The 12,340-nt window shown below is 40.1% G+C and overlaps 1 protein-coding gene across 5 annotated transcripts in view; it reads left to right on the plus strand.

The window, feature by feature from the left end:
- Window positions 1-12,340, plus strand: part of NAV3 (neuron navigator 3) — an 878,534-nt gene that overhangs the window by 794,329 nt on the left and 71,865 nt on the right. For 4 of the 5 annotated variants that reach the window (XM_059726114.1, XM_059726111.1, XM_059726112.1 and 1 more), the window contains 4 exons: window positions 156-432; window positions 2,899-3,604; window positions 5,140-5,628; window positions 11,812-11,853. In XM_059726114.1, coding sequence (XP_059582097.1) covers window positions 156-432; window positions 2,899-3,604; window positions 5,140-5,628; window positions 11,812-11,853 — 1,514 coding nt within the window. The remainder of the gene's footprint in view (window positions 1-155; window positions 433-2,898; window positions 3,605-5,139; window positions 5,629-11,811; window positions 11,854-12,340) is intronic. The other variant, XM_059726113.1, reaches the window with a different exon arrangement.

Here is a 12,340-nt window from a genome sequence, read left to right on the forward strand (position 1 = left end):
TGTGACCCTCATCTGTGATTTAAAAAAAAAAAAAATATATATATATATATATAAATGAATGTCCTTTAATCTCCTTTTCCTCCTTGGAGTTAAGAAGTTAAAAAATATTGAGGATGTTAAAATTTACCATTTCCCATGATATAAACGTTTTGCAGCTGAAGACTGACTCAGAGAAGCGTTCAGCGACCGACAGTGAAACCTGGGGCAGCACCGATGAACTGAAGAAGCCAGAGGAGGATTTTGACAGCAGCATAGATGGCAGTGGCAAATGGAAGGGTCTACCCTCAGGGCTGTCTGAAGACTCAGAAAAGGGTGGGCAAAAATCATCTCTGTCTGTTTCACAGACTGGATCCTGGAGGAGAGGCATGACAGCACAAGTGGGAACGACTCCATCCAGGCACAAAACTGGAACAAGTGCTCTCAAGACCCCTGGTAGGATGATAACTTGGAAACTGCTAGTTTAAGTAGCATGGCTTATTCTGTATACTCAGTCTAATTTTTATAAATATTAAGGGATTTGCAAGGGATAAGAAAGTATTTTATAGATAAATATGTGACAAGCATGACTAGCATAGAGATGGATATACTAGTTATTAGAGTAAATAATTTCTCATCAAGGAATCTTTAAGGTATCATTTCTACCTGTTTTTCTTTGTTCTCTTCTCAAAATGTGCCACTGTTGTTGTAGTATGTTTAAACAAATGTACCACACATTGTGGCAGTATTTTCTCCCTAAACTATGGCAGACTTGAACATTATTAAAGTTTAGGTATCAAATGAAGCATTGCTTTTACATGCCATAGCTTAGTGCTAACCAAAAAATTCCATCTTTTAAATGTAATGCGTGTGAAACATTTGTTTCAACACAGGCTGACTTTGTAAGGGTACAGAGATCTATTTCCCCTCCCCCCACACTTCCCAAAGGCTGCTTAAAAATAGTGTCATCTAGTGTCACTGTTTTTGCCAACTGCTTCTGAAGTCCAAAATCATAAAAAGTAGAGATGGAAAGCACCTTTATTAGATCATCTAAGTCCATCATTCTGCCACAAGATTGTCCCCTGCAGTACATTTTTGAACACTTTGTTCAAATGCTTCTTTCATACCCATTTAAAAAGCTTCCATTTTAATAAAGTATAAGTAAAGATTTTCCACACAAGCTGGAGGGGATTATAAATCACATTTGTGTTTTCTCAGCCCTAGAACTGATAAGTGCTTTTCTGACACCCACAGCACTTGAAATGCTTTCTTTTAGGTTATTTCAGAAGCCAGAGATCGTGTCAACTCAGGGATGCCCTAGTGACAACTCTGTACTTGCATCTAGGTGTAAAGTGGTGTAAGGGTGTAGCTGTGACATGCCACCCAAGGATTGCTTATGCCAAAGGAATCCTCTCTTCTGTTAGAGCAGAAAAAGTATCTGCTGTTTTAACAGAGAACTGAGATCTTTAGTTATTAAAAAGAGTATCCTAATACTTTGCATTTATAAATGTGTGCATGAGAGAAGAGGGGATATGCATATGTGTATGCAGTGTGTATATATGTATATATTTCTAAGATAAGGAGCTGGGTAGAATGATAAGACTGTAATAAACTTCAGTTTTCTTTATGATGGTTTAGCAGCACAATATAATCCATTCCATATATACTTGTTAAAATTACTTGAAAGATGAATGAAATACTATAACATTCTCAATATAAGAGCCTTTAGGAGTCTCCGTGAGCTTATAGCTGGCACTCAAAAAGATATCAAAGTAAAAGAATGCAAAGAAAGTGACATTGAATTGTGTCTGTAAAATGTTAAAGATTAGCGGTTTTCATACTTACATTGCACAGCAATAGAAACTGGATGTGTGAGCACAACTGAGAACAAGCTGACAGAGTAACAAGCGTGCATAAGTAGTAGAGATATGACAAAGAAAATTAAATTATTATAATGATATAATAGTAGATCCACATTATTACAACTTATTAAAACCATTAGATTGTAGATAGTGCTTGGTAATTGTATTTTTGTGACTACCACAAAGGAAAATTAGCAGTATGTGGATGAAAATATATCTAATTAAAATGAAGTTGAAGAATGAAAGTTCATTATTTTTTTTACACATAATTGAGATTGATTTTTTTGGAATTAATTTAATTTAAAATGTATTTTCAGATACTATTTCTTGATTATACCATATTATTAATGAAAAAAGAAACATTGTCTGAAAGTCCTTATGGTTTTACTGTGATGCTCTCTCAGCAGCTATGCTCCCATGTCCTAAATATACTTAGAAATTGTTAGTATAAAGTCAGGCCTTTAATACTTTGTGTGTATTTGATACTGACTGCTGACAGAGGATTAAATGCCTCATTATTTCAACTCTGAGTCAACTGAACTCTAAGACAATTGAACCCACATTTTTCAGGTTCAATTTTAGGAAAAACAAGCTGAATGCAAGTGAACAATTACTGATAAGGACCATGAACAGCTGTTGCCCTTACAGAATTCCAGAGGAGCATCAAATATCCAAAAAAAACCAAACCCCAAGACACAAAGGATTAAATACCCTAAGAGCACTAAAAGAAAAACTGTACTGGAAAACCCTTCTGGCTTAGTATTTTTATTGTGTGGCCAAAAATATTGCAGGTACAAAAGACAAACCAGTTGGGGCCCAATGATAGGTTGACTGCAAATAAACTGAGGGCAATTTTTATGGTTCCTTTGGAGGAAATAAAGGTAGACCTATTACCAGAACAGTACAGTAGATCTAGATTTTTCTTTTCTTTTATGGCAATTTATCAGTGTTTGTATATCATGTATTTTTTTCCCTTGAAAACACACCTATATAGTAAGTATATGGTGATATACTATAGCTATAAATACAAAAATGTATATAATATATATGTTTTAATTAGGAAAAACAGATGATGCAAAGGCTTCTGAAAAAGTGAAATCTCCCCTTAAAGGATCCTCTATCCAGCGCTCTCCATCAGATGCAGGAAAAAGCAGTGGTGATGAAGGAAAAAAGCCTCCCTCTGGCATTGGACGATCAACTGCTACTGGCTCCTTTGGTTTCAAGAAGGCTGGGGTGGGATCTTCCACTATAATCACCACAAGTGGAGCTACTATAACAAGTGGGTCAGCCACACTGGGCAAAATCCCCAAATCTTCAGCCATTGGTGGGAAGTCGAATGCAGGCAGAAAGACTAGCTTGGATGGTTCACAGAATCAGGATGATGGTGTATTGCACGTCAGCTCAAAGACCACTCTGCAGTATCGAAGTTTGCCGCGCCCTTCAAAATCTAGCACCAGCGGGATTCCTGGCAGAGGTGGACATAGGTCTAGCACCAGTAGCATTGACTCTAATGTCAGCAGCAAGTCTGCAGGTACTGCCACCACCAAACTGAGAGAGCCAACAAAAATTGGGTCAGGGCGATCCAGCCCTGTTACCATCAATCAGACGGACAAAGAGAAGGAAAAAGTAGCAGTATCTGATTCCGAGAGTGTTTCATTGTCAAGCTCCCCTAAATCCAGCCCAACGTCAGCCAGCGCCTGTGGAACACCCGGACTCAGGCAGCCAGGATCCAAATACCCAGATATTGCTTCGCCTACATTCCGAAGGTAAGGGGGTTTCTATGAAATGCATCATTTAAAAAGAAAGGCATTCAAGGTCAAACCATAGGATTTGCATCCACATATGCGAGTTATTTGCCACAAGCAAAAGAGAAAATATGAAAGAAACTGGTAATGCCTGTTAACAGAACATAAACAGTTACAGAGGAATAAGTATTTACTCAGAAGTAAAATATCTTTCTCCAGAATTTGGACAGTTTTCAAAACTGTCCACTAGGCAGTGCAAGTGGGACAGTTTCAGTATTGCTGTGCACATCCCAAAAGTGATGATAGCTTCTCATTGCATACGCAGTTGAGTAGCAGGCTCTCATGGAATATTCAGATAAAACCCAAGTAGAAAGTCCTGTTGTTCTTGGATGTTTGGTTTCTATGATAGTGTTTGTAGTCTGCTGGCAAAATGTACAAGTGGTTGATTCCATAAAAATACAGAGGAATAAAGTGTTTGCTTTTATATTGTCAGCAACTTCTAGTGATTGGAATTTGATTAACAAGGTAGGTTAGTTATGTATCTCATCAGAAACATTAACCAAAAAAAATCTGTTAGAAAGGCCTGTCATAATGGTTATGAAATATAAATCACACTGTACATACAGATGAAAGGCTTCCATTGTTTAAGTAAAAGCCAATCGTGCCCTCTTGTGTCCAGATACTAATATAGCCTCTCTCTTTTTTTGGCTGTAAAATATGTTGACTTTCATGGGCTTTATTATAAATAAAAGAGATTGGTATACCATTATTATTGCTTAGTTTACTTCTATGATGTTTTTTGAATTTATATTGGTATTAGATTATGAAGGGCATTTAAAATGCTTCAAATATTTTTAGCAAAGACTAAATCATCACTATTTCGGTAGTTCAATAAAAAAAAAAATTCATTATTACTGTAGAAGCATCCATCCACGAATCATTGATAGCAGGCACGTGAAATACTTGTTTATCATGCCTGCTCTTGAAAAAAAAAACAATTGGATGCATTTAGCTCTGATGCACATTATTGTATTTGACCATTGTTTGGCTGATGTCCACATGGCCAGCTGGGGAGAAAAAGACCAAAAAGAAGGAACATTTTAGACCAGTGGTTAAACAGTTGTGGAACTGCGAAGGGTCCCCTATTGCAAGTGAACTTTCATAACCATTTTAGCTTCTTCCAAGAAGCAATATTTTTAGTAGTCTATCAGTTTACTACTAGTAAAAGTGCCTAAACTACCAAATGGATTTGGGTGAAAGTTTATGCAGTCATAAAACAAATGATTTGCTTGTTTTTCATGTCTACATGAAGGTCCATACGTGCAAAGAATACATCTGGAAAGCAGTGAATGAGAGAGTTTGCTAATGAAATAAATCCCACATTATTGTGATATAGTTAAGAGGATTTAATGTGGAAATGCAATTAATCAACAAGGAGGGCATTATTTTAGCAGCAGTAATTAAATGTGCAGTTTGGCTGTTATGATGTTATGTCATGAATGTTTAATGTGGCTGTCAGTTTCTCTGAATAACAATGAAATCTGTTTTACTTCTAGGTTGTTCGGTGCCAAGGCAAGTGGCAAAGCTGCCTCTGCGCCCAGTCCTGAAGGTGTGAAATCCACATCAGCAATGCCCAGCCCTAGTACCACTTTAGCACGACAGGGCAGCCTAGAATCTCCCTCTTCAGGTACAGGCAGCATGGGCAGTGCAGGTGGGCAAAGTGGTAGCAGCAGCCCCCTCTTCAGTAAACCTTCAGACTTAAATACAGATGTTGTAAGCTTAAGTCATTCCTTGGCTTCCAGTCCAGCATCTGTGCACTCTTTCACATCAGGCGGTCTTGTGTGGGCTGCAAACATGAGCAGCTCCTCAGCTGGCAGTAAGGACACACCAAGTTACCAGTCAATGACCAGCCTCCACACGAGTTCTGAATCTATTGACCTTCCTCTCAGCCATCATGGCTCTCTTTCTGGATTGACGACAGGGACTCAGGAAGTTCAGAGCCTGCTCATGAGGACTGGGAGTGTCAGATCTACTCTCTCAGAAAGGTGAGTTTAACAGTAGATACAATGACCACAGAACCTGTGAGAAGGCAACAAAACCAGAAACAGCAGCAACAACCAAAAAAGAATGTTTGCTTGTTTTCCTAAAAGGACACCATCAATTTGTAACCTAGCCAATTCTTTAATTAAAGAATAAGAGAAAGATAAGAAAGACTGATTTAAAAATAGTCTTTGGCCCTACACCCCTGGCATCCAATTGCCAGCTATTTGCAGGAGTGGGGAGGGCAGGAGCAGGGACAAGAGATACTTATGAGCACATTTTCTTATTTTTAAATGCTTTTTATACTCTTGTTGCTCTTTGAAAAATGTTCCTTAGGGCTAGGGACAGAAATTGCATACAAACTGGTATAAATGATCAGAAAGTAGTTCAAACCTGTAACACAGTAGAAGTTCAGCGCACATAAATCGCTTTCAAAATGGCCACAACCAGTTTAAGAAAATCTGGATAGATGTAGTATCAGACTTAACTGATTTTAGATTAAATTAATTTATTGAACTTCTGTCCCAGATCCCTTCCAGATATAAGTTAACTCATGATCCACAAGTATCCCAGGATGCTTTGCACCTCTCCCTCAAATCTCCCCCATCTCACAGAGGGAGTGGGCTAGCTCTGGCCCATATTGTCTGGTCCAGCTGAGTAGGAGGCATGCTCTAGCACCCTTCGGCTTCTGGCCTGGGCCACTGCAGGCATACGGCTTTTCTGGAATCAAAAGTGAATGTCTGTTTACTTGCTTATTGGTTCAATCTGCACAGTTTAGACTAACCTGCAAAGATTGAATCAATTCAGCCCCAGGCTTTTTGACTGTCTGAACTTAGCCTAGAAGATAACCTTTGAACTCAAAAGGCATTTGAGTAAGTACATATTTATTTGGGATCTAGAACTGGCAAGAAACTCTTTCTCAATTCAAACAGTTTGAGACTGTGTCAATTAGAAAATGATTTTGTAAAACACAATATGTGAAACTAAAACTTTGAACCAAAAAAATAATTATTTGCTTTGAAAAATGTCAAAATAGGATATTTCAACTGTTTCAAGGCACGTTTTTCCTTTTTTCCTGTCCTTTAAACTAATTTTGTTCACACACTGTTGAACTTTTGACAAATCAGCATTTTCCAACCAAAAGTTGTTAATCAGAAAATTCCTGAACATCTTTAGATATAAGGTAGATAATATCAGACACTTCAATTTTAGCATGGCTACCAACACCAGAGGTTGTATCCCTATAATTTTATCAATAAATATACCTGTGTATGTGACAATAAAATTGACACACAAATGATGTCGTCAGGTCCTTTTAGTTATATCAAATAGTGCAGTTACTTGGAATAATTACATTCTAGTCAATTGAATGGAAAAGGCAACATTATTAAGTATTATTAATAATTATTTTAATAATAAGTAATATTTTAAAGAGTTTATTATATAGTTTATAGGGTCCTCCATTAATTCATATTGCTACTATATTATTGATAATGGAAAGGTCAGTAAAAATATGAAAGGAAGTTGAGTCTAGGCCAACGCTTATGTTTATGCAAAGGATGTTTAACGTTACATTAAAAATGTTAATGATTTAGCATTAGCTCCTGAGCAGTCCCCATTTCTTATGCTTTATGTATTTGTTCAGTGACTTAATTTCAGTGGCTTCAAATGTCTTTGCCTTGGGCAATATTTTAGTTTTAAGATTTGTCCACATGGGGGTATTATGCCTGCATCCTTAGAGGGTTATATATTTCATTGATCTAATCTCAGAAGAACTCAGCACATGTATTTGGAAAAAAATGGTGTAATTTCATGAATGATAATCCCAAATGGATCTTTGTAGTCTGTGGTTTCCAAAAGAGCCGTTACAAATGCAGAACTATTTATAACCTGTTTTATACAGACAAAACTTCTTATAACAATTTTTTTTTTCAAAACAATGAAACATGAAAAAATGAAAACTGAAAACGTGAAAAATCCTTCTCCCTTTCTTTTTCAGTTTACTTTGTCAGTTTATAAGAGTTTAAAAGAAAACCAAAAACCCACACTCTTAGGGTCTTGTTGCACGTTAGTTTTGGGGAACTTCTGGAGCTTTTAAGCCCTAGATTCTCCACATGTTAACACTTTAAATGGCTTAAAGCACTGGATCTCAAACTTCTTAGACTTGAGGTCCCTCCCACTCCTGATATGCAGCCCCCTGGCCCTGCTGGTGCCACTCACTTGTGACCCAGAGCAGGGGAGGGTGTGTAGCGCGGGGGGACATGGCCTGCCTGCCAGCACTCCCCTCAGGCCACCCACACTGTCCTGCACCCCACCCGCTCTCTGGCAGTGGGATGAGGTCAGGGCAGTGTGCTCCCCACCTCTGTCCATTACTCCTCCCATGCTGGCAGCAGGGCTGGCCTGGGAGTCCTGGCAGCGGTGGCAGCAGCAGTGAGTCTCGCTGCCCAGCTTTGCCCTTCCATGCTGGGTCCCATTGGCTGGTTCAGCCAGGCTGCAGCACCATGCTTGCTGGGGTGCAGAAATTGGAGTGGGGCATTTGCCCCTCCCAACACATTGCCTATCCTCTCCTCCACCCAAGTAACCTGCGTGGAGCTGCAGGAACTGATCTCCACTGCTGCCTGGCTGCTACATGCATGTGTACACATGCAGATGGTGTCCCCTGCTGTATTGGCTTCCTCCTGCTCCCTCCAGTCCCAAGCAGGCCCTTGCAGGGTGGAATACTGTCTGCCTGCAAGGGGAAATGCAGTTTCCTACATTTTTCTCCTTTAAAGGAGAAAATCCATTTTTCTGTGAACTGGGCAATGGTAGCAGTGGTGGGCCCAGCCCACACATGGGTTGCCTCAGCTGAGCCAGGTCATGATCATACCAGATCCATGTCTCTGTGGACACCCTGAACCTGCTCGTGATCTTCCAGAGGGCTGCAGACCCCCAGTTGCATACTGCTGGCTTAAGCCACTTGTTATGCAGCTCAAAGACACTCCACTGTAGTGCAGTATTATCTCTGATCCGCACAACCCAGCTCCTGTTCCATTAACATGTGGCCACTCCCTACAGATGTGCCCTTCAAGTTGAAGTCCTCCAGTATCCCATGATGGCAGTGGCCCCTTTCCCATCCTCCTGTTCTGTGGGCTGCTTAGTGGAACAACCTGGGGACTAGGGCCAGAGCTTTTGTATTTCTCCGAGCCTGCAGCCCCCTAGTCCAGGAATAGTGACCTGGGGCACCTTTCACCACCAGTGCTGATCCTTTCTGGGCAGCCACTGCTGGACCCCATTCCCGCCCCACTCTTGCCAAGCCCTGGGGAGTGGAGGAGAGCGTGGCCAACTCCAGAGAGCCCCAGATCTGGCGAAGCTCCATGAAGCCCCAAGCTCCAGCTCCATGACTCCAGCAGTGCCCTGTTTAGTGGCAACACGTAGGGGGTGCACGGGATTGCATGTGCACCCCCTGAGAGCACTGGTGCACCCCTTGACAGGCTGTACTCCTCACTTAGGCAACAGGCGGGGGGGGTAGATGGGAGCACCGGTGCCCCCCGGGGAGTGGAAGCACCGTATGAAGTGCTGTGGCCACTTCTTGGTCAGCTGGTTGGTGAGATTGGCCTTGGGTCCCCCCCCCCAGTCTGTGAGATTGGCCATGGGGGGATCCCCTCAGTCACTAAGGTGGCACCAGTTGCCCATGGCCCTGTTCCATGCATCCCATCCTCGGGCAGTGCAGTGAGAGCTGGCAGTGGATATAAAGTAAAGGCCAGATCTAACATGTAATCTCACCCTTACCTTTACTGTTCTAGACTTCCTTTAAAACCATGTTGTTGTTAGGAAATTGATTTGTGTAGAAGCAAAGAATTTAACTGGTTGAAATGGAAAAGTGTGATTCCTGGTCCTCAAAACAAAAGACTTGGGCAGTTAGGGAATTGAATTAACATACTGTAATATTGGCACCAACGAGCATAAGATGACACACGGACATCTCAGGTTTGGGGGCTTAGTCAAAAGGACTTAGTAATATTTTTAAATACACAATACATGCGTATTGATCTTTATTTATAGGGAGTTGCAATAATTTCCATACCTTGGTTAAGGAATAATCACCTTCATTTTATTTAGGCAGGCAGGGTTCTAAGTGCTTAGCAAGCTTTCGGGCACGATCACCTTTCTTCAGGCATAGGGAGTCTGCTGTTCTGAGACTCCAGGGCCTGAGAGCAGCTGGAATCACTACCGCTATAATGTCTCCCTTATTCACCTCTGGCCTTTTTTCCCCCTTCTTTTTTTCCCTCTCCTTTCCCTGATTCACCTTTTGTTTTTCTAATTTCTGCCTATTTACATTTTCACTGACGTCCTGCCACACTTTTAGCTTCTCTCACTCCTTGGAGTCTCAGAACAGCAGAGACTCCCTATCCCTGAAGAAGGGTGATTGCGCCTGAATGTTTGCTAAGAAACTCAGTTGGTGTCATAAAAGATAGCACATATCAAAGAACCTTGCCTGCCTATGGCTATAGACCAACACTGCTACAACCGAAAAACCAGCCTTCATTTTATTTAGGCATTTTGTTGGGCATTACAAACATCTGTTAAATAGGCACTTTGATTACAGTGTCTATTACCTTACATTTCAAGCACTTATTGTCTATACAGTATAGCATTTATATCTAGGGTCAGGGAGCATTTTTTATTTTGTGATACCTAAAAAAGTATGCTGCCAAAAGTAGCTTCATAAAATCTGTTGCTTGTCATGGATTTTGTCTACATGCTGAAGAAAATGATTTTTGCCATTATGTTTATTATCGTTTCTTTTGTATTACAGTGATACCTAAGGGCACCAGTCAAGAAACAGGGCCCTTTGGCTTAGTGCATGAACTATGCATTAAAGTCCTTATAATCTCATTTTAAGCTATTTTATGTTTATGTGGGGAGCAACATGCTAGTTATCAAGCCATATTTTATAACTGGGCCTGCCACTTCTTGCCAATTATAGTCAAGCTTATATTACATCCTCTCCAAGTTCTTTCTTAGTGCATAGAACTAGACCCTGGTTAACTAGGAGACTTTGCTTTAAAAATTGTTACTGTGTTGCTAAGACCAGTTAAGTTCCACTGGGTTTATCAGTGTTCAGGGTCCTTAATATTTATTTTCAACACATTGTCAAATAGACCTCCTCTGAGTCACGTTACATGGCACTATTTTAAAAATGCCAGTGGTCAGCCAAACACGAGGTCTGCTAACACCATTGAACTTGATCATTAAAGAGTGTGTGAAAATTTTAGGACATTTCCTTAGCTAGGAAGTATGCACCTAAAGCCCACTCATTGCTACACGCTAGAATGTTCAGTACATGCTGCTCAGTCTCTTATGGAAGTGTGATGTACTAAGTAAACTCCCCAGGCACATTTTGCTGAATCCTCATATTAGCATCAAATTATGTTTCCAAAAGACAAAAATATGTTTTAATTCTCTAGAAAGCCAATTTGGGTATTGGCAGCCAGGCACGGCCCCAAATAGCTATGGGAAGAGACAGTGCCTGCATGTTTCCCATTTGACAGAAGGTCAGGGAAGTACTTCCAGACAACTCCGTTTGTGGAAGAGTTTATATCAGTAAAATCCATTGTCTGCTGTCTCATGTAGTTATTCACTCTAGCATGAAGTGTGTGTAAAATGTTGCTGCCCTTGCAATGTGATAGAATTCTATATTCTTTATGGCTTCATGTTGACTACAAAGGCTGCAAGACCACAGAGAAGCAGGACCTCCATTTATTTAGCACATATTCTTACAAACTGAAGCTGTCATTTGGCTTCTGGCAAGACCATGCTGTCATAAAACCTGCATCTGTTAGGCAAACCTACCAGAGGATCACTGGAAACTGTGAAAAATGCAGGTTCACACTGTGACCATATGATTCTCACAGATTTCAGGGTGAGTTTGTATGACTTGGTAAAGAAGATTAGCAATTGTGGGGCAGAAGTTCTGTCTAACTTGGAGAGTCTCCAAATGGCTATTGACCCAGACTGGGGCATGTCTGGATGAAAAATGAACCCATATCTTATCCTCTTTTCTAATGAGTCAGAGTTTTATCATGAAAGATATATTAAAATAAATTAAATGACCTTTTGTTATGCAAACAAATCTGGACTTTTAGAAATTTTAATCCTGAACAGTCCTGTTTACTGTGTGTCCTTAGGGGTTTTTTTTGTTTTAACAGCATGCAGCTTGACAGAAATACACTACCCAAAAAGGGACTAAGGTATATATTTTATTCAGCATGACCGCTGCCCCTCTGTTTTTCTGTAACCTTTTCTTACCTGTCTCTCCTACTCTTCCTCCCTCTGTTGATCCCATTTGCAACAGAGCTCCTGGTACTTAGCTTAAAATCAAACAAACTAGACCTTTGACATTGGACTTACTCTTTCCAGTCTGGCGTAGTGAGTAAATTGAGTTTAAAGATATGTACTGAAAAGCAAACACTATTAAAAATAGTTTCTTCATGTGATGAATCTTAAAAGAAATTCAATACTTTAGATAAAAAAGAACAAAGTGCCTTGGCAACACAATGAGGCTAATTGTTTAAAACTTGGAGAATAACAAGGTTTTAGAAATGGGCTTGAACTTTAGTTCTAAATACAAATATTCATGGTTTTTAGATTATAGATCCATTTTAAGGGGCTTTAGATCCCTAACCCAAAAAAGGCTTATTTCAGCATCTAAGTTTTTAAAGACATAAACCAAGTTCT

The sequence above is a fragment of the Alligator mississippiensis genome, chromosome 4 (genome assembly GCF_030867095.1).
Source record: "Alligator mississippiensis isolate rAllMis1 chromosome 4, rAllMis1, whole genome shotgun sequence".
NCBI lineage: Eukaryota > Metazoa > Chordata > Crocodylia > Alligatoridae > Alligator > Alligator mississippiensis.